This window comes from Dasypus novemcinctus, chromosome 15, assembly GCF_030445035.2.
Source record: "Dasypus novemcinctus isolate mDasNov1 chromosome 15, mDasNov1.1.hap2, whole genome shotgun sequence".
NCBI classification, from domain to species: Eukaryota; Metazoa; Chordata; class Mammalia; order Cingulata; family Dasypodidae; genus Dasypus; species Dasypus novemcinctus.
The window spans coordinates 93,747,101-93,770,445 of NC_080687.1; the positions used below are offsets into that span (position 1 = coordinate 93,747,101).

Sequence of the window (23,345 nt, forward strand, 5' to 3'; positions counted from 1 at the left end):
AAACTCGCAATCCTACCTAAACATGCCGTTCCCAGGATAATCCCATTTCGATACAGCAGCAGCCACATGAAATAAGGGCAACAGTCCAGCGGCCTTAGGTTGACAGATGGCCCTCCTGAAGGCCCGTGGTCAGAATCCAAGGTGCCGAATTCACCGCGTGTGGAGTGATGTGAGGAGAGCAGGCATGAGATGGTGAGAGCGCGGGACCCATGGACACGTTGGGACGGTGGAACAAGTTCTTGGAGACGTCATGGGGTGGCCCTTGAGGAGCGTCTGACGAGCAGACGGACGGACAGTCCTGCCAGAGGCAGTGAGAGTCCCACGAGAGGAAGCAGCCCTGTGCGGTGCTCTGATTCCACTCCACCTGAGCTGTCCTTAAGACCGGTGCACAGGGAGTGGGTGCCGCTCAGTGGTTGAGTGCCTGCTTCACATGTGCAGCGCCCCAGGCTCAACCCCCGGGACCTCCTGAAAAAGAAAGCTCCACGGTCATCAGGCTGCAGAGAACACCTCATCGAGTAGACAGGACAGGGTGTTGGCCCGGGAGGCGTTTCCTGGCCAGACACACCATGGAAGGAGAGTGAGTGCCTTATATGATGGCAGGCCAGGGCCAGTGACAAAGAGGTAAAATTACTTCATCGTGTTATTTTAGAAACTATTTTGTTGAGGGAAAAAGATTCCACATGCAAGAAATCACTAACGTTGATTGTGTACCTTGAATAGTGAGTGCTGAACATTTCCTAAGAGCAAAAATACAACAGGAGAAAGTAGCAGAACATTTGCATCTTTAGCAGTTTTATGAAAGAATCTTAAAAAGAGGATATGGGGAGCAGATGTGGCTCGAGTGGTTGAGTACCTGCCTCCCACATGGGAGGTACTAAGTTCAGTTCCTGGTGCCTCCTGAAAAAAACAAACAGCAAGCAAAACAAATTAAAAAACCAACTCACAGAAGCTGATGTGGCTCAGTGGCTGAGCGCTGGCTTCCCATATATGAGGTCCTGGGTTCAATCCCTGGCCTCCGGTACCTCAAAAAAAAGAGAGAGAGAGGTCTAAGGATGTTGAAGACTGTGGTCAAAATGTGCTTATTTGCAAGGCTGTTCATAAACCGTGATGAAAGGATATTAGTCCATCAACATACATCTATGCCAGAGGTCACAGGAAATAAAATGAAGTTAATCAGTGGCTTATGGTCAGTATAACTGGGTGGTCTATATAAGCAGTAATTTGAGTTACTTTAAATTGTGTGATAAGCTATTGCAATTCTGCTTCATAAGAATGTAAGTCAATATGTTCTTGGTGTGTGGTTTTTCACTTTGTATATAGCTCAGGTATTCATTGTACAGATTTCTTAAGTGTTTAGATCTATTGCTGATTTCAAAGTGATTAGGAGCCTTTCGAGAACAATCCTCAGTTGTGAAAAATCATTGTCTGCAAACAAAGAGAAGAGAGCAAGGGAAGGAGCCCGCTGTGAGATGACGAAACAGGCAGATGATGGTGTTGCGCTCAGGCCCGGCCGTCAGGGGGGTGGTTTCTTCACAGACTGGTAGGTTCCTCCTCTGTTGGTTAGGGAGCTGAGTACCTCTAGTTGTATCTGACTCGCAAGGAGGTAAAAACCAGCCAGCTCACCCTCTGGCCAAATCATATCTCCAAATTTGATGACTGAGACCCAGTCCCAGAAACGTCATGTTTTGTTCTGCTTCCTTGTAGGAGAAGCTGTGTCTGCCCCACCACATTCTCGAGGAGAAAGGCCTGGTCAAAGTGGGCGTCACCGTGCAGGCGCTGCTGGACGTGGCCGTGACAAAGGCCCTGTTCACATGAAGCCACGCGCCCCGGGCCCAGCCTCTTCCCTGGGCGGGAGCGAGCTCTGCTCCAGGACCTGCGCCCCCCGTCTCGCCCGCCAGCCGCCCCGGCTCCAGCCGTGTCGCAGAGGCTTCAGGGCAGGGGGCCCGGGGGAAGTGCTCGCCCCTGTCAGAGCCGCCCTGCGGGGACTTGCGCCTGGACCCAGCACAGCAGCTGGCTGAGAACTTCCATCTGCGACATCACTGCCTTTTTCCACGCCCTTCATCCCTTCCGCGCTCACCAAAGCACCAAGCACAACTGTTCTGCTGCGTGATGCATTCGTTTTATTAAAACCAAACACGTGCTCTATTTGGGGGGTGGGGGGCGGGGGAACACAATCAGGTTTTTCACCACCAAATTTTTCAAGAAGTTTCTTGAGACCATTGCCTTTTAAAAAGAAATCTATTTTCAACATACAAAATATTTATATAAATATTATTTATTAGTGAGTTATTCATCCTTTGGATGCAAATTGTAAATTAGGAAACTATTTTATTACTGCTTTTTTGTGGTTAAACACTTTATTTTAATATTATAAATATTGAGTTATTTTCTACCCTCTTTGGTATGCGGTAGCTCTAGGTCTCATTAATCATGTTTTCTGGTGTATATGACTCTGAAGGGAAAAAAACGTAAGCAAAAAACAGGTGCTTCTGTAACAAGAACTGTGTTCTGGGGAGGCATTATTTACCCTTTGGTTTGGGGAACATTGGTCTTTATATTTCTGCATTCCATCCAGTTTCCTACATTCCAGCAGCCCTGTTGTCCCCTGATAGAATCAACTGACTGAAATCAAGAGGGCACCCCAAAGTTATTTGTAAATAGCTGTGATTTAAAAAAAAAAAAAAGACATATTAAACTTGAAATTAAAATGTGAACAATTATTTTTTGGATTCATACTTATTTTGCTATGCACAAAACATTCACATTTTTAACACAAAGGAGCCATGGAAAGCACGTGTCGAGGTAGAATTTCGCACTGTGACTAGGGTCATTGGTCTGGCACCAAAGGCAGTAGAGGAAGCCAGAGAGGAAAGGAGAGATGTGCGAGAGTTTGTTGTTTAAGCAAGAAGGTTTCTGAGGGAAGCTCTGACTGCTGAGCCATCCAAAATTACTTAAGGCACAGAGGACCTGGGGCAGGAAGCCAGCTCTTCCACACGTCCAGTTTTAAAAGAGGACGCCTTCTGAGAGGGAGAAGCGCGGATTTTGTTGTCAGGGAGCGGGTGGCTTTCAGAGTCGCTGGCAAATACTTCACGGTCTTGGGCAGGCCCCCTGGGGACCCAGGCGGCAGCCACGGGCGGGGAGAAGGTCAAGTGGAGCCTGGAGGCCCAAGGCCAGGCGGGGCGTGGGGAGACAGAACAGAGAGAAGCCGAGAGGGAAGGCAGCTGCGGGCCCCAAGAGCGCCCCAGGCTTCCTTGGGCGGAGGCGGGGGCGTCTTTCCCCCCCTGCAGAGCCGCCGTGAGGCTTTCAGGAGCAGCAGCCCCGCAGTTTGGAAGCCACGCGAGGGGCAGCGAGTGGTGCCCACGACAACGCCAGCCCCACGCCGCGCCCTGGAGGCTGGAGGGCGCTCACGGCCGACGTCTGGGCTGGCAGCTGGCAGTCGTTTCCTGTCACATGTACTGTGCACTTTAACCTAACATAAAATGTATTTTAATACTTTCCTGTACTGCACAAATACCGGTCTTGTCAAATAGCATAATGATGTAAAGACAAAAGAGATTTGGACAAAGTGCGTATACAATTTAAGCATCATTCGAAGGGTGATTATATAAATAGGAATTTAGACTGCTGCACCTGACGAGCATTCAGAGGGCAGGGTCCTGAAATATTTTTTTTTACCTGTATATACAACAACATGAAGCTCTGTAATCATTGTTTTCAGAGGTTTTTTTTCCTGAAGTTAGAATGTCTCTTGATGTTAATTTTCAGTATTTCCTTGAAGTTGACTGTATAATACAAATGGCGTCTGTTTTGTAATATGACTTTTTCTTTTAAATGCAGTCCTTGTATGCCTAAGACCTCTTCACAATCCTTGTACACTGTTTATATGTGCAATAAAATGTGCATGACCAGTGGATAGTGCCATAACTGAACAGAATGTACATAGTGCAAATATCTTCCCTTTTATTATTTAACAGACATTAAAACTTTGAATTTGTACAAACCATCTTCTGATTGACTTACCCATCTGATACAAAGGTTGACTCTCGTGGCAAAAGAAAAAAAATGGTCATTGCAAAGATTGTGTTGATCATCTACTGGAATTACACACACACATGTTCATATGTGTGTGAATGTGTTTTTATGTATATATACATATGTAAAATCAGGAGATTATATATCGGAAGAATGAAAAATATGTAAATACATACACCTGTCATTTATAAATATATATATCCTAAATATATATAAGTATATACTTAGGATAATTTCCCCCCTAAACTAAATCTTACCTGGAACCACACAAAATAGAGCAGTTAAAAGCCAAGGGCTCTGGTGAGTTGGGGGTGGCAGCAGAGATTCCGGGCCCCACTCCGTCAGTCCCTGGGGTGACGACTCTAGGGTGTCTCTGAGGAAGCCTTAGGCTTCCTTGGCACATGTTGCAAAAAGCCACAGGATCTGGTCCTGCCCCCGGCCAGCCCCCACACCTCCAGCCTCCCTTTGCAAAAAGAGTGGCTGCGTGGAAAGCAATGACAGTTTCTGTCATCTTGCGCCATCCCACACAGCACACACAGACCTGGGACATGGCACAGGCTTCTGCTTCGAGCTGCTCTACTCTGTGCACTCGGCTGCCTGGTCCCGACCCACCTTGATGGCCAATAATGCTAGTGAGTGGCCACTGTGGGCGGGCTGAGAGCTGAAACATATGCTGCATTAGAGCAGTGTTTTCTTTTAGATCTGTGTTTTCTTTGCCAATTCTCCAGTACCTAGAAGAGGAATTGTCACGTAGCAGGGACTGAGGAGACAGAGTTAAAGAATGAACAAACTTAACATCGATTTTCTCAAAAACTGTTTTCCTAGTCCAGTAAAGAAGGGCTGTGTTGGGCCCCTGTGGGATTGCCATCCCAGCACCCCAGGCTTCTGGGATCTACCCCTGCCTCGTTCCCCAGGTTTTTGTGGTTCTTACAAGGACGCCACCACCTGGCCCTTGTTCATGGTGCAGAAACAGCTTCTTACTCGAAATTGACCAGTAAGTCTCATCCCCCAGGATTTTGCTTCTTTCCTGGTGACTGAAGACACAAGACATAAAACCTAGGAAAATGCCAGAGGAAGCGCTGTGAGAAGTAGGGACAAAAGACAGCGAAGGGTGCTGTGGTGGTTCTGCCTTCCCAGGCCCAGTTGTCATCCAAGAGGCTAGGACTTTTTCATGGAAGCAATTCAAGTTGGGTTTTGACCATTTTTCATAAGATGCAAACGAATAAGGAGAGGCTCAGAGTGTTGGGGTAACTCATTTGCGGTCACAGTATGTCAGGCTGTGCCCTTTTCCACTGCACACAGGAGCTTCCCCGCAGAGCTGGGGCCCAAATGAAGTGTCAAGAAAGAAAAAAGAAAGAAAAGGTCCCAGACGACACTCAGAATGCTTGGAGATACGAAATAACCATATTCATGTGATAAAACCTGGTAAACTGATCCATTTGGTCTAGTTTTTAAATGCTGGCTAAGACAGACCATGGTGAGATCAAAGAGCAAGAAAAAGATTTTTAAAAAAACAAAAAAATGGCACAGTGATCATTGCTAGCCATGTATGTGGTAAGGGTTTATTGTTCAGAATATATAAAGAACTGCTGGAGGTGGGGCAAGATGGCATCTGAATGAGCGCACCTTATAATCTCTCCTGCAAAGAAGTGGCTGAGTAGGGTTGGAGTCCTGCTGGACCGGGCTGTTTTGGGTGTTTGCAGGGCAGGAGGTGTCTGTATGTTGATTTGGTGGGACGGTGACAGAGGAGATTCTTGCCACGAGGTAGAATTTTGGGTCCCTTTCACAGAGATTGGGGCTGTGCGTTGTACCCTTCCCCCTGGGTATGGTGGCCCGGCGGCAGCAATTCCTGGAGGCTTTGCTGTGCTGGGGAGTTCCCAAGCCCTGAGCGGGCTGTTTCAGGGGCTTGCAGGGTGGGAGGTGTCTGGATGTCAATTTGGTGAGACAGTGACAGAAGAGATTCTTCCAAGAGGTGGAACTTTTGGTTTCTGACACGGAGGTCAGAAGTTCTAGGAGGAACCCTTCCACCTACGGCTGGCAGCCTGTCCGCGGCGGTCCCTGAATTCTTTGTAGTGCAGTGGCGCCCCCAGCAGGCTGTTTCGGGGGATTGCAGGACAGGAGGTGTCTGGATGTTGATTTGGTGAGACAGTGACAGAAGAGATTCTTGTGAGAGGTGGAATTTTGGGTTTCTGACACAGAGATCAGAGTTTGTGGGTGGGACCCCTCGCCCTAGGGCTGGTGCCCAGCTGCAGGGATCCCTGAAGGCTGTGTTGCGTTGCAGTGCTCCCAGGCCTCCTGTTAACCAGATGTGTGGTTCCCAGGTCTGTGTCCCCTAAACCCTGGTGGCCCACACCCCAGAGGCTCACACCTCTTGAGTCTGCAGTATCACAGACTTCCCATCCCTGAAATCACCGTGCCCTGAGGTCCATCTGAGGTCCTTGATTATCCTAGCCCTCAGCGTTTGTGTTTTCTTTTCTTTTTTCTTTTCTTTTTCTTTTTTTTTTTTTTGGTCTTGGTTGCTAATATTGCATTATCTCCTGGTCTTTTCTCCCATTTTATTCCCCAAGGTCATTTTTTGTTTATTTAGGGTTTTTTTTCTCTTTTTCTTTTTCTTGCTTGTTTCCCTCCCTTTTCTTTGCCCACCCCCTTTTTTCTTCTTTTTTTTTCCTTTCTCTCTTTTTCTTCTTATTTTACTTTATTTTCTTTATATGATAGGTGCTGCAGGGAGCGCTTCACATTTGCTGTGTTTCCTCATCATCATCCATTTCCTCTTTTCTGTGTGAATTGATTTTGGCCACCTACACTATCCCCTTTCCCCCACATCTTGCTATCCTCCATCATCTACTGTCTCTCTTACATTCCACCTCCCTTTCTTTGGCCCCCAAATTGTCTGACTTTTCATTTCTAATACCTTTGTTCTGTTTTCTTTTATCCACTCTTGATATTAATGTCTTTGTTTTCTCTTTCCCTTTCTCATGAAAACACTGGCTTTTTAATTCATACTATATGCCTCCCCATATTCAGTTGACTGTCTCATTATAGGTACTCTACTTACTGCTATAATTCTATACAACTTACACGAGTCTAATATCCATTTTCCCAGATCTCATGTTGTTGCTCTGTTAACATTTATTACCAATACTACTTTACACATTTTCTTTTCTTACTCATTTTGCTTTTCCTGGCCCTAATATTTTCCTTCAAAGTGAACTTAACCAGTAACAAGAAAATAGAGTAAGGGAAATGGACTTGGCCCAGTGGTTAGGGCATCCGTCTACCACATGGGAGGTCTGCAGTTCAAACCCCAGGCCTCCTTGACCCATGTGGAGCTGGCCCATGCGCAGTGCTGATGTGCACAAGGAGTGCCGTGCCACGCAGGGGTGTCCCCAGTGTAGGGGTGTCCCCCGCGTAGGGGAGCCCCACGTGCAAGGAGTGCGCCCCATAAGGAGAGCCGCCCAGCGCAACAGAAAGTGCAGCCTGCCCAGGAATGGCGCCGCCCACACTTCCCATGCCGCTGAAGACAACAGAAGTGGACAAAGAAACAAGACGCAGCAAATAGACACAGAGAACATACAACCTGGGAGGGGGGGGGAATTAAATAAATAAATCTTAAAAAAAAAAAAAGAAAATAGAGTAAGAAGAACAAAGTGACAAAGAGAAGACATAACACTTATGCAAGAACAACAACTAATTAATCCCCAAGAGTAGACAAAGAAGCTAAGAAACTGATTAAACCCGTCAAGATAAAATGATGACCAGACAGCAACAAAAAAACTACAAACCAAACCAATAATCAGGAAAACATGGCTGAATCCAGTGAACAAACTAAAAACCAGGAAGGGGAGCAGAACATCGAACAAGTAATTAAAGATCTCAAAACATATATTAGAGACCAACTTAATGAAGTAAAGGAAGAGATTAACAATATGAAGAAAACACTTGGAGAGGAAATTGCAGAAATATGCAAAAAGATAACAGATATGATGGGGATGAACACCACAGTTCAAGAAATCAAAAAAACTCAGCAAATAGCAGATTAGAAGAGGCAGAGGAAAGAATTAGTGATTTGGAAGACAGTACATCTGAAATCAAACAGATAGTAGAACTGATCAATAAAAAGATAGAAAAAATCCAGCTAGGACTTAGGGACCTGAATAACAATGCAAAACGCACAAACATACGTATTATAGGCATCCCAGAAGGAGAAGAGAAGGGAAAGGGGACAGAAGGGGTGTTGGAGGAAATAATGGCTGAAAACTTCCCAAATCTACTGAGAAAGATGGATGTACATGTCCAGGAAGCACAGTGCACCCCAAACACCATAAATCCCAACAGGCCCACCCCAAGACATGTACTTGTCAAATTATCCAATGTTCAGGACAAAGAGAAAATTCTAAAAGCAGCAAGAGAAAAGAAAACCATCACATACAAGGGAAGCTCCATAAGATTAAGTGCTGATTTCTCATCTGAAACCATGGAGGCAAGAAGGCAGTGGTATGATATAGTCAAGGTACTAAAAGAAAAAAATTTCCAACCAAGAATACTCTACCCAGCTAAACTAGCATTCAAAAATGATGGAGAGTTCAAAATATTCACAGATAAACAGAAATTGGAAGAGTATGCCAACAAGAACCCTGCCCTTCAAGAAGTACTAAAGGGAGTTCTGCAGGAAGAAAGGAAAAAACAGGAGAGGCAGAGTTGGAGGAGAGTATAAGAGCAACAAAAAAGACAAAAAGAGAAGGAAAAAAAAAAACAAACAAAATATGACAAACACAAGTCCAAACAAAATATGGCTAACATAAATAATTCCTTGAAAGCAATAACACTGAATGTCAATGGATTAAACTCACCTATCAAAAGACTCAGACTGGGAGATTGGATAAGGAAATATGACCCATCTATATGCTGTCTACAAGAAACACATCTTAGACCCAGGGATTCATGGAGGTTGAAAGTGAATGGTTGGGCGGCGGACTTGGCCCAGTGGTTAGGGCATCTGTCTACCACATGGGAGGTCTGCGGTTCAAACCCCGGGCCTCCTTGACCCATATGCAGTGCTGATGCATGCAAGGAATGCCCTGCCATGCAGGGCTGTCCCCCGCGTAGGGGAGTCCCACGTGCAAGGAGTGCGCCCTGTAAGGAGAGCTGCCCAGTGCAAAAGAAAGTGCAGTCTGCCCAGGAATGGCACCGCACACACGGAGAGCTGACACAACAAGATGACACAACAAAAAGAAACAGATTCCCGTGCCGCTGACAACAGAGGCGGACAAAGAAGATGCAGCGAATGGACACAGAAAGCAGACAACCGGGGTGGGGGGTGGAGAGAAAGGGGAGAGAAATAAATAAATAAATCTTTAAATAAAAAAAAAAGAAAGTGAATGTTGGAAAACAATCTTACAAGCAAACAATAACCAAAAAAAGGCACAAGTAGCTATATTAATATCAGACAAAATAGACTTTAAATGCGAAACAATTGTGAGAGACAAAGAAGGATACTACATATTAGTGAAAGGGACATTCTCTCAAGAAGAACAAACAATCATAAATATTTATGCTCCTAACAAGGGCACCTCCAAATATGTGAGGCAAACACTGGAAAAACTAAGTGAAAGAATAGATGCCTCTACAATTATAGTGGGAGATTTTAATACACCACTACCAACTTTGGTCAGAACATCTCAAAAGAGAATCACTAAAGAAACAAAAATTTTGAACAGTATATTAGAGGAGCTGGATCTAATAGACATATACAGATCATTACACCCAAATACAGCAGGATATACATTTTTCTCAAGTGCACATGGATCATTCTCCAAGATAGACCATATGCTAGGCCACAAAGAAAGGTTCAATGAACTCAGAAAGATCAAAATCATACAAAATAATATCTCTGACCACAGTGGAGTGAAGCTGGATATCTGCAAGGGCCAGAGGACCAGATTTCTCACCAAGATATGGAAACTAAACTGCACACAGTTAGAAAAAAAGTGGGTCAAAGAGGAAATCTCAAAAGAAATAAAAAACTACCTTGAAATTAATGATAGTGATAACACAACATACCAAAACTTATGGGATGCAGCAAAAGCAGTACTGAGAGGGAAATTTATAGCCATAAATTCATACATCAAAAAAGAAGAAAGAGCAAAAATTAAAGAACTAAATGCATATTTGGAGGAATTAGTTAAAAAACAACAAAGTAACCCCAGGAAGGAGGAAGAAAGAAAGAACAAAGATCAGAGCAGAACTAAATGAAATAGAAAATAAGAAAGCACTTGAAAAGATAAACAAAACCAAGAGCTGGTTCTTTGAGAATATCAATAAAATTGACAAACCCTTAGCTAGACTAACAAAGAAAAAAAGAGAGAAGATGCAAATACACAAAATAAGAAATGAGAAAGGAGATATCACCACTGACCCCACAGACATAAAGACTATCATAAGAGGATACTTTGAAAAACTATATTCCAACAAAAATGACAATTCAGAGGAAATGGACAAATTCCTAGAAACACATAAGCCTTGTGTTCTTGGTGGAAGAAGAAATTGATGATCTCAACAAACCAATCATGAGTAAAGAGATAGAATCAGTCATTAAAAACCTCCCAACTAAGAAGAGCCCAGGGCCAGATGGCTTCACAGGTGAATTCTACAAAACATTCCAGAGAGAATTAACACCAATCCTGCTGAAACTCTTCCAAAAAATCAAAACAGGAGGAACATTACCTAGCTCATTCTATGATGCCAACATTACCCTAGTACCAAAGCCAAACAAAGACACCACAAGAAAGGAAAATTACAAACCAATTTCTCTAATGAACCTAGATGCAAAAATCCTCAACAAAATACTTGCTAACCGTATTCAACAACACATTAAATGAATTATACACCATGGCCAAGTGGGATTCCTTCCAGGTATGCAAGGATGGTTCAACATAAGAAAATCAATCAATGTAATACACCATATAAACAGATTGAAGGAAAAAAATCACATGATTATATCTATAGATGCAGAAAAAGCATTTGACAAAATACAGCACCCTTTCTTGATAAAAACACTGCAAAAGATTGGAATACAAGGAAATTTTTTGAACATGATAAAGAGTATATATGAAAAACCCACAGCCAACATCATTTACAATGGTGAAATCCTAAAATCCTTCCCTCTAAGATCAGGAACAAGACAAGGATGCCCACTCTCACCCCTTCTATTTAACATTGTCTTAGAAGTACTTGCTCAAGCACTGAGGCAAGAACCAGATATAAAAGGCATCCAAATTGGAAAGGAAGAAGTCAAAATTTCATTATTTGCAGATGACATGATCCTATACATAGAAAACCCTGAGAGGTCTACAACAAAGCTTCTAGAACTCATAAATGAGTTTAGTAAAGTCACAGGTTATAAGATCAATGCACAAAAATCAACATTTCTGTACACCAATAACGAACAAGCTCAGGAGGAAATCAAGAAACAAATACCATTTACAATAGTGAATAAAAAAATCAAATACTTGGGAAACGGACTTGGCCCAGTGGTTAGGGCGTCCATCTACCACATGGGAGGTCCACAGTTCGAACCCCGGGCCTCCTTGACCCGTGTGGAGCTGGCCCATGTGCAGTGCTGATGCGCGCAGGGAGTGCCATGCCACGCAGGGGTGTCCCCCGCGTAGGGGAGCCCCACGCGCAAGGAGTGCGCCCCGTAGGGAGAACCGCCCAGCGTGAAGGAGGGTGCAGCCTGCCCAGGAATGGCACCGCCCACACTTCCCGTGCCGCTGAGGACAACAGAAGCGGACAAAGAAACAAGACGCAGCAGGTACACGCAGAGAGCAGACAACCGGGGGAGGGGGGGAATTAAATAAATAAATAAATCTTTAAAAAAAAAAATCAAATACCTAGGAATAAGTTTAACTAAAGATGTAAAAAACGTATACACTGAGAACTACACAAGACTGTTCAAGGAAATCAAAGAAGACCTAAATAAATGGAAGAATATTCCCTGTTCATAGATAGGAAGACTAAATATTATTAAGATGTCTATCCTACCAAAAGTGATCTACACATTCAATGCAATCCCAATAAAAATCAACACAGCATTCTTTAAGGAACTAGAAAAACTAGCTATGAAATTTATTTGGAAAGGAAAGAGACCCCGAATAGCCAAAGACATACTGAAAAAGAAAAGCGAAATTGGAGGAATCACACTACCTGACTTCAAAACATACTACAAAGCTATGGTGGTGAAAACAGCATGATGTTGGCACAAGGAGAGACACACAGACCAATGGAACAGAATTGAGAGTTCTGATATAGATCCTCATATATATAGTCATATCATATTTAATAAAGCCACCAAACCCTCTCAGCTGGGATAGAGTGGCCTATTCAACAAATGGTGCCTGGAGAACTGGATATCCATATGTAAAAGAATGAAAGAGGATTACCATCTCACACCTTATACAAAAATCAACTCAAGATGGATCAAAAACCTAAATATAAGAGCCAAGATCATAAAGACTTTGGAAAGCAATGTAGGGAAGCATATACAAGAACTTGTCATAGGAAATGGCTTCATGAACTTCACACCAAAAGCACGAGCAGCAAAAGAACAAATAGATAAATGGGACTTCCTCAAAATTAAAGCCTTCTGCACCTCAAAGGAGTTTGTCAAGAAAGTGAAAAGAGAGCCTACACAATGGGAGAAAATATTTGGTAACCATATATCGAATAGGAGACTTATAACCAGCATATATAAAGAACTCCTATATCTTGAAAATAAAAAGATAAACAACCCATTTTAAAAATGGGAAAACGATGTAAACAGACACTTCTCCAAAGAAGAAATATGAATGGCTAAAAAGCACATGAAAAAATGCTCCAAATCTCTAGCTATCAGGGAAATGCAAATCAAAACTACAATTAGATACCATCTTACTTCCATAAGATTGGCAGCTATGAAAAAAAACAGAAGACTACAAATGCTGGAGAGGATGTGAAGAAAGGGGAACACTCATCCACTGCTGGTGGGAATGCAGAAGGATCCAACCATTCTGGAGGACAGTTTGGCGATTTCTCAAAAAACTAACCATAGATTTGCCATATGACCCAGCAATTCCACTGCTGGGTATATACCCAATAGAACTGAAAACAAGGACACAAACCGATATATGCACAGCACTGTTCATAGCAGCATTGTTCACCATTGCCAAAAGTTGGAATCGACCCAAATGCCCATCAACAGATGAATAGATAAATAAAATGTGGTATATACACACAATGGAATACTACTCGGCTTTAGGAACAAATACACTACAAACACATGCGATAACATGGATGAATCTTGAGAACCTTATGTTGAGTGAAGCAACCCAGGCATTGAAGGACAAACACTACATGACCTCAATGATATGAAATAAGTAAACCAAGCTGCCTCAGAGAGCTAGAGACTAGATGATAGGCTTACAGGAAATTGGGGTTAGAGGAAGGATGTAAGCTGACACCTACATGGGAGGTAAGTATTTGTACAAGGAAGGGATAAAATGGCATAGGGTTACCTTTGGGTGAGGCTTTACAGGCTTGAGGGGGGCTGGAGATGGGAGGATGGGTAATATTGCCCAAGAAATTGGAGGGAGGGTGGGGCAACATACAAACATAGGAGATTGTCAGGTATTTGGTTGAAAGTATAATGCTGAGAAAACCTTTTCAAAAATAGGGAAAGTTACCTGTTTAAGATGCCTAAAGGAGATAATCTGATGCAAGACAGGCTCCTAGGGAATATGTGAATGCTCATTTTGCCATAATGGGTTATATCATTGGATAGAGACCCATATAATGAGAGTAAAGGTATACCCACATCCTGGGGAGGACTGATGCCCTCAAATAGAGGTAACTGTATCTCTCAAGAGAAATGGTGGCTCCCAGTGCATTAGGGCAGTTGAACATGTCAAGCCCTCAACACTGTTTCAAGTATCTCTCAACATGGCCCTTCAAACAATGAAGATTGATGGTCATTGTGGGCCCTAAGGGGATTGGGAAAGAGCTATTGAAGATGGAACCAATGTAACTGTGTGGGCAATAGAAGTGTTCCACAAGGGTACACAAGGATGTATATAAGACATGTAAAATTACACCAAAAATATATAGCGGCTGATAGGCTAAAATGTAAATCATATTGTAAAACATAAGATAACTAAAAATTTAGAAAATTGTATAGTCTAAAATATAAACCACAATGTAAACCCAAATATTATCTTGTTTGAAAGCTATTGTCTCAATATCTGTACATCAGTTGCAGTAAATATAGTATGAATATGTAAAAAGATTATTGCTGTGAAGGGAAAAGGTTTTATGTTGGATATGTGGGAGTAATGTATATTGTATATATGGATTACTGTGATCTAAAACTCTTGTGGGGGAAACGGACTTTGGCCCAGTGGTTAGGGCGTCCGTCTACCATATGGGAGCTCCGCGGTTCAAACCCCGGGCCTCCTTGACCCGTGTGGAGCTGGCCATGCACAGCGCTGATGCACGCAAGGAGTGCCGTGCCACGCAAGGGTGTCCCCCGCGTGGGGGAGCCCCACGCACAAGGAGTGCGCCCATGAGGAAAGCCGCCCAACGTGAAAAGAAAGAGCAGCCTGCCCAGGAATGGCACCGCCCACACTTCCCGTGCCGCTGATGACAACAGAAGTGGACAAAGAAACAAGACGCCGCAAATAGACACCAAGAACAGACAACCAGGGAAGGGGGGGGGGGGAATTAAATAAATAAATAAATCTTTAAAAAAAATAAAAATAAAAAATAAAACTCTTGTGAAGATAAGCTTAATAATTAGAAAAAAGAAAAGAAAAAGATAGGACGGAGACACTGAGGAAAAGACGGAAGTAGTTGCCTTGCCAATTTGCATACAGGGCAACACTTATTGCCGTGATGGAAGATAAAACATCAAAAACAAAGCTTTTGCATTTTTAAATTTTTTGATACCCCAATTTATTTTTACCTTAATTTTTCCAAATCAATATGTATTCTATATCTAACCTTTAAACTCATTGCTATATTCCATTTTACTATTAATGGAACCTGGCAATACACTGGGCTTCACTTTTCAGGAAGTTTTGGATCACAGAGAGGTTCAACAATGGCACTGAAGGAATACTGGTGGGGGATGTTATTGACAGGGGACACATGGTTGGCAGGGAGTTCCACAGGGCATATATTCAGGGTACATAAAAATGTTTGGATATTTTCATAGTGGATACAATTAAAAACAACAACTGAGGGAGTGTTGAGTTCCTAGCCAGGGGAGCTCTATCACAGTCCCTAAAGGAACAGCAACAATCCCCCAAGTGCAATGGCAAAGACCAAAAAAGAAGGAAGGTCCAACAATGAGCCCTTGATACTAATGACTATGCTTGTGAACCTGTGCACCTGAAATAAGAACAAGGCCTAGAGCTGCAGGGTGCCTAAAAGTTACCTCCTGAGAGCCTCTGTGTTGCTCAAATGTGGCCAGTCTCGAAGCCAAACTCAGCATGTAAATGTGTTTCCTTCCCCCCAGTGTGGGACACGACTCCTGGGGATGAGCCTCCCTGGCACTGAGGGATTACTACCAAGTACCAGCTGATGATGTAACTAGAAAATGACCTTGAATAAAAGGGTCAACTCAGACCAGCAGAATATCTCAGTCTACATATAATACCAGGAGTTAAAAATGCTTTTTGACCTGAATCAAGGGGGAAATGGAAAGGATAAATTAGTTTATATGGCTATGAGTCTCTAAAAAAGAGTCTGGAGGTTGTCAGAAGGATTGCCCTTATGAACACCTGAGCAGAGTCCCAGAGACACATAAAGTAGATACAACCCCAGGTATTGGTCCTTTTGAGGGCTAAAGAGACCCACAGGTTCTATGGTCATGGCAGATGGGGTTCACTGCCATGTCGGTTGGCCTTTCTTTGGAGTTTGTGTCTCTGTGTGATGGAATTGGACTCAGATGTGATCTTTGTTCACAAGCCTCTCCTGTTACTTTTACCAGAACTGTGGTTGATGCTGGGGTTTAATATATACCCAGGGGATCTGAATCTCTGGACTGACCATGTGATAGCCAGGCCCTGAGCCTCAACAGACTTCAGCTCCTACACTCTGGTTTATTGGACTTACCCCACTCAGCTAACATGGAGTTGAAGAAGGTCAACCACCACACCAGGGAGCCAAGAGTGCCTACAACTGAAAGCAGGAGGATTGCATCCAGCATCCATGTGGAATCTATGGCCCCTCTTGATATAGATGTGGAGTGGACACAACCATTCCAAGGTCCACAGGATGGAGGAATAGAGTAAGGATTAGAGTGGACTTACTGATATTCTATTCATGAACTATTATGATTAGTAATTGAAGAAAATGTGGCATTGGTGTGGAGAAAGTGGCCATGGTGGCTGCTGGGTGTGGGGAATGGGAGAAAGAGATGAGATGTGGAGGCGTTTTGGGGACTTGGAGTTGTCCTGGGTGATGCTGCAGGGACAGTTATCAGAGATTGTATGTCCTCCCATGGCCCACTGGGTGGATTGTGGGAGAGTGTGGGCTATGGTGTGGACTATTGACCATGAGGTGCAGCAGTGCTCAGAGATGTATTCACCAAATGCAATGAATGTCTCATGATGATGGAGGAGATTGTTGCTATGGGGGGAGGAGTGGGGTGAGGGGGATGGGGGTTATATGGGGATTCATTTTTTGAATGTAATATTAAAAATAAAATAAAATTTTAAAAAAAGTGAGGCTCCAACAGAAAAAAAAAATCAAAACCAAATACTGGATTCTCAAACTTGAAATAAATTTTCAAGGAATTCAATGGTTTCCAGAAAGTATAGATAATTTTGTCTAGCTTAATAAGCAAACATTGGCATAAGAAATAAAAAAAAATATATATATATCATGTTTTTATCAAACGTCCATAAATATCCAAAGGGAAAAAAAAAAAAGAACTGCTGTAACTCAACACCACCACCAAAAAACACCCAGTTAAAAACGGGCAAAGAACTTGGCAAGACATTTCTCAAAGAAGATATATAAATGACCAATGACCATGTGAAGGCATGATTAATATCAATGGTCATCAGGGAAATGTGAAATAATACCTGAAGGAGGTACCACTTCATACCCACGAGATGGCTATTATGAAAAATAAAAAAAAAAAAATAACAAGCACTGACGAGGGAGGTTGGAAGCATTGTACATTGTAGGGATTGTAAAATGTTAGAGCCACTGTGGCACTGTGGCACTGGTGCTTCCTCAGAAAGCTGAACATAGAATGACTGTATGTCCTGTCACTTCCATTGGAAGCAGGGACTTGAACAGACATTTATACACCTATGTTCACAGCAGCATTTTTCACAGCAGCCAAGAGGTGGAAGCAGCACAACTGTCCATCTGCAGATGGGTGGGTAAACAGAATGTGGTGTAGACATACAGTGGAATAGTACTCAGCTGAAAAGAGGAATCAAGTTCTGATATGATAACACGGATGAGCCGTGAAGACCTGTTGAGTGAAATAAGCCACAAACAAGAGGACAAATATGGTACGATTTCACTTATATGAAATATCTAAAATAAGCAAAATCATAGCCAGAAAGTGGATTACCAGTTACCAGGGATGTGGAGATGGGTGAGGAATGGGAGTTACTGCTTACTGCTTGCAGAGTTTCTGTTGGAGGTGATGAAAAAAAATTGGATAAAATGGTGGGGGATGGCAGCATAATATTGTGACTGTAATTAAAGCCACTGAGTTGTATACTTGAAAGTGGTGAAAATAGAACATTTTGAGTTGTACATATATTGCTACAATAAAAAGTGCTGTTTGTTTTTTAAAAGAAGACTAGAAAAAGCACATAACTTTTTTCTACTTAAGGGGAATTACTGTAACAGGTATTACTTTCGTAAATGAGAGGGAAAAAAACCCTAAATATTTATAATGACAACCATCTGTTGCCAGAATGAAAACAGCCTGTAAGCATTAATTTTGTAACTTGGTCTCTAATGAATGGTTTTTAAGTTTCATTGTTGTTTTGAGGCACCAGGGATTGAACCCAGGACCTCGTACATGGGAAGCAGGTGCTCAGCCACGGAGCTGCATCCGAGTGGTTTTTAATCGACCTACTCCTTGGGCAAAAGAGCAGAATGTATGCAAAAATGTATTAATTTAATTTACTGAGGCTACTTCGAACAAGTAAATGTTTTCTCAGTGAACTGCTGAGCTCTGAGATCCAGCAAAGTTTCAAGGACCAAAAGCCTGGGGAGCAGAGGTGGCTCGAGCAATTGGGGTTGGGAAGTCCTGGGTTCGGTTCCTGGTGCCTCCTAAAAAAAGAAGACAAGCAGACAGCGAGTGCAAACAGCGGTGGGGGGAGGGGGGAGATACATAAACCAAATCTTAAAAAAAAGTGGGCTTCTTGAATTTGGACTGCCAACCTGTTGTTCTTGCCATTTCTCACTTTCTGGGCATGTCAAGTTCAAGTGGAATTCTCTAGCATGGCCAGGAAAGGGAGACAGGGCAAAAAGTTGCCAATGTCACCAAGTATTATTGAGTAGACTGTAAATCATTATACTATTTTCAACAGGCAATTTTTGGCACAATATATCAAAATATGCATGCATATGTTTTACCTAAGTATCTTGACATTTAGAAATACTTTTTTATGGGAAACTAAGAAATAGGAACAAGTATGAATTTATAGGAATGTTTATCTCAGTATCATTTCTTTTTTATTCTAGAAGCAGGTTTACAGAAAAGTCATATAGAAAATACAGGGTTCCATACCCCCCCCCCCCAATATTAACACCTTCCTTTAGTGTGGTGCATTTGTTACAAATGATAACAGAATATTATTATAATTGCACTATTAACTAAGCTCATGATTTACATTATTGTTCCCTGTTTGTGTGGTAGAGTCCCATAGGTTTTTATAAACAATTTATTCTAATAACATATATGCAACTTAAAAGTTTCCCTTTTAACCACATACAAATATGCAACTTGGTGTTAATTACTTTCACAATTGCTACATCACCCATTACCAAAACTTTTCCATCATCCCAAAAGAAACTGTACAATTGAAGCATTACCTCCCCATTCTCTAGCTGCACCCCAGCCCCTGGTAACCTATTTTCTAGTTTTTGTCTATGAATTTGCTTATTCTAACTATTTCCCATCAGTGAGAGCATTCAATATGTCCTTCTGTGTCTGGCTTGTTTCAGCCAGCTTGATGTCTTCAAGGTCCCACCATGTTGTTTCCTGTATCAGAATTTCATTCCTTTTTTATGGCTGAATAATGTTCCATTGTATGGCTATACCATGTTTTGTTTACCCATCAGAATTGTTTCTACTATCAAAATACAGAAATAGCTTTTAATGACAAATAAAATTGGATCATTTCAACACAAAACACAAACAACAAAAACAAACAGAAAAGCAGCCCAGAGCCGAGCGCGCCCGCACTTGGCTGTGAGGCGGCGAGAAGGCGCCTCGGTGCTTTGCGAGTGCGGGACGCGGGGCAGATCGCCGCAGCAGCTCCGGGAGCCAGCCGCTGAGGACCCGCGCGCGGCAGCGGGCAGGTGCCTAGGATGCTGAGTGAAGAGGTGACAAAAGCAGACGGCTGCGGCTGTCCAGATGAGAAGAGACGCCAAGTCCATAGAAGTCAGTCCTTGGCGCGCGAGACCCTCCCTGACAGCGGCCGCTCCTCTCTGCGGGAAGCCTCAGCAGGGCGTGCGTCTCGGCGCCACCCGCTGCCAGTCTCTGCCTGTCCCGGGGGCCGGCGGGGCAGGCGGGGGAGAAGGGGCGCCACTGCCCCGGGAAGCTCCGCGCCCTCGTGGGGCGGACGTGCGGGTGGGGAGCTGAGCCACGGCCCGTCTCGCTGTTATTGCTTAACTGGACACGACTCTGCTTAGACATTAATGTAACTTCCTGCCATTTGCCTTTTTTCCTCCCTCCTGCTTCAGTTCTTCCAAACTGTTGCCTCAAAATTTTTTCCGTTTGCTCTCAGCTTGTGTCTTAATTTACAGAGAAAACGAAGGCCGTGGGAAGGGAACCGTCAAATGACCTTTTGGCTGGGAAAGTGGACGTCTTCTCCCCTCTGGGCTGGGGCCGTGGGGGTTGGGTGGTTGAGCTCCCGCCTCTTCCCTCCTCCTTCCCTGGCCTGCCTCCCTCCCGCCCTTGCTGTTCAGGCCCGAGACAGCCCTGCCCCACTCACGCTGGACCTCAGCCCTGCCTGGCTTCCCTCCTCGAGGCTCCTCCGAGCAGTGGACAGGGAGGCGGCAGGACCCGGGCCCTTCCCGCGGCGCCGCCCCCGCCGCGTCTGGCGCCTGGAAGGAGCCGGCGAGTCGGTGCTGAAGGGGCGCGAGGCCGCTCCCCGCGCCCGCCTCTGCGCTGCACCGCAGCCCCTACGCAGCGCCAGCCCCCGCAGCCCTGCGGCCTCTGCCCCTCTCCCACCCGCCTGCCTGTGGCCTGTGGCGGCGCGTTTCCGGGCACGGTCACTCTGTGTCCCCCGCGGCCTTCGGGTTTAACACGAACGCCCGATGCCTTCCCCAGCACGTGAGCGCTGAATTCCACCGCGTTCTCCAACGCGCCTTCCAGTGAGCAGCTAGACGCCTGCGGGACTTCCTGCTCCGCGGGTGCGAGAGCGCAGGAGGCCTGCAGTGCTGGGAGAGGCGGGGCGGGGCGCCCGGACCCCTGCAGGGCAAGGCGAGGGGGGCTCGCCTCCCTGCGCCCCTTAGGTGAGCTCGCCGGGCGTCTGGAAAGCCCGTGCGAGGTCCCCGGGCTCTCGGGCGCGGGACCTGGTGTCTGACACGTCCTGGCGAATCCCAGGCCGACCTGAGCGGTTGGGGCTGGGGCAGCAGGACAGGGAGACACAGCGCAGGGACCTGCACTCACTCCTGGGGCGAGCGGCGGGACCCAGGCGTGTCTGGAGACGCGGCGGTGCCGAGGCAGGAGCAGGATCCCTGAGGAGCGACCACGCTGCCGAGAGCCTTAGCCCGGCTCCCGTGGCGCGCCGGACGGGAACCCAGGCTGGGAGGGCGGGCAGGATCATCTCACCATTCATTCCAAAAGCCAGAGCGATGGTTCCCTTAGCTGGGATAGCTGCTCTGCTGTGCAGCAAGATATGGACCGGACAGCTCTACACTCAAAACGAACTATTTTATAGTCTTCCAGGACTTACGCGCTTATAACTACGAAAGTATGTTATTTGCTATATATACTGGAAAACTGTTTTCAAGTGGGTGGTCTATTTTGCTTCTCCTAATCAAAACACTGGGTGGCAGTGTTTTGACTGAAATTGTTTCAGAAAAGAACCACAAGGAGTGGGTTTTATTCTTTTGAGAAAAATAGTTCTACTTCACCAGGGATGACCAAAAAGGCAATATGCCGTCAATCCACCACATAAACAGCCTCTGATCAATATTACCATCTAAATACAGGGGTTAGACACACACACACACACACACACACACACACCAAAACCAGGATGCCTGGCGTATCTTGACAAATTGAACGAAACGACTCTTGATTCACCCTGTTCCCACCTATATGTGTCATTTTTATGGTATCTGAATTCATCTCGTAAATCCAAGGAGATAACAGTGCTTATTTAACTGGCTGAGTACATCATTACCAGGCCAGGAAGGAAATGCTGGGATTCTGTTGTTTACACACTACACAAGAAAATGAACTTGTTCAGCAAGTGACACCAGTGACGAGGCTGACACCTGGTGCCAGAGACAAAATGAAGTTAGAAATGTAATGCTTTTGGATTGGAATCTTGGGCTTAGGCCAGATACTGCAAGGATAGAGATTCCTTTTATTTCCTCTCCCAAGACCAAAAGGGCATTTTCTCCTGCCCTGGCTAGGGCTTCCCAAGTCTGGCTTTGGATGCTTCTAGAAGTTGCCTGACAGAATCAGTTACAAAAAGAGTCCATGAAACTGACACAGATTTCCTGGGTTATGTTAAGCAGATTGTAAAATTCTCTTAAAGATCACTTTAAGAAACAGTACATTCTCCAGGAAAGGCCAAATATTAGGTCACAAAACAAGTTTCAAATAAAACTTGAAATCATATAATGTATCATCTCCAGCCCCATGGAATGAAGCTAAAAATCAGTAACAGGGAAAACTGGAAAATTTACAAACACATAGAAATTAAACAACAGCTCTTTTTATTTTTTTAGGAGGCACCAGGGATTGAACCCAGGATCTCATACATGGGAGGCAGGCACTCAACCACTGGGCTACACCCACTCCCCTAAACAACAGACTCTTAAACCAAAGGTAAAAGAAGAACTCACAGGGACGCTAGTAAGTATCACTTACGGGACGCAGCAGCGGCAGTGCTGAAAGGGAAATTTATCTTCTAAATGGCTTGTCTTAAAAAAGGAACGTTCTCAAACCAGACGCCTAACCTCGGAGCTGGAGGTCTAGGGAAAGATGCTCATACAGGTGCCCCTGTGAAGGGCTTTTGCAGCTGTAGCTCAGGCTTGTGGTCGTGTGGCTGAGTAAGAGAATGCCCTGGTAACAGGCTTCATCATTGGGAGAAATCCCGCCGCGGACGCCAGCCCTGGCGCTGCCCGCTCCAGCCCGCGGGCCCTTCCCCTTCCAGCCGCCCGCCCTGGGCCTGCGGGCTCGCGAGCCAGCCCCGGCAGTCACGCCATGTGTTGTCTTCTATCTTTTTAATATATAGCTCTACTAGTTACGATCCTCTGGCTGACTTTGAGGGACACAATGATCTTAGGGTAACACAAGTGTTTTTCTTTACAAAGGGATTTACCACAAGAGAAAAAAGCTCACGTGGTAAAAGCGCTTCCTCATTACAGGGCGCTCGGCTGCTTAGACTGGAGCGTCTTGTGTGGAAGGTTGTCTGCGAGGCTCACCACAGAGCTCAATCCTGATCACTCATATTTAATATAGTGCTAATTTTCAGTATTTGTAATTTTGAGTACTATCTATAATTATATTAAATACGCATTCTCACTGAATATTTAAAATGTACCTTTGTGCTAACAGAAAAACTTTTGAAACAACCAGGCTTCACCTATCACCATGTTCTAAAAGTTTATCCATTAAGCTTTTATTTTTTTATTAAATTCTTAAAGGAACACAATTTGGTATATACAAAGAGACTAATTACTTTTTTGGTGTGTCACCAAGCTAAATTTTTGCATGTGATAAGAGAAAGTATTTGAGTTTATGGTAACATGAGATTGACAGATTTCCTTATCTAGCTATTTCCAACTTGACTCTTTCCTTAATTGTTAAGAGGCTTAACATACCCCCAAACCAATGTCAAACC

At 44.3% G+C, this 23,345-nt stretch overlaps 1 protein-coding gene across 3 annotated transcripts in view; it reads left to right on the top strand.

The window, feature by feature from the left end:
* The window catches only part of LRCH1 (leucine rich repeats and calponin homology domain containing 1), a 212,148-nt gene extending 208,148 nt beyond the window's left edge, over nt 1-4,000 (top strand). For all 3 annotated transcript variants that reach the window (XM_058276670.2, XM_058276671.2, XM_071208279.1), the window contains one exon: nt 1,705-4,000. In XM_058276670.2, coding sequence (XP_058132653.1) covers nt 1,705-1,815 — 111 coding nt within the window. In that variant the 3' untranslated portion in view covers nt 1,816-4,000. The remainder of the gene's footprint in view (nt 1-1,704) is intronic.
* Nucleotides 4,001-23,345: the final 19,345 nt, after the last annotated feature.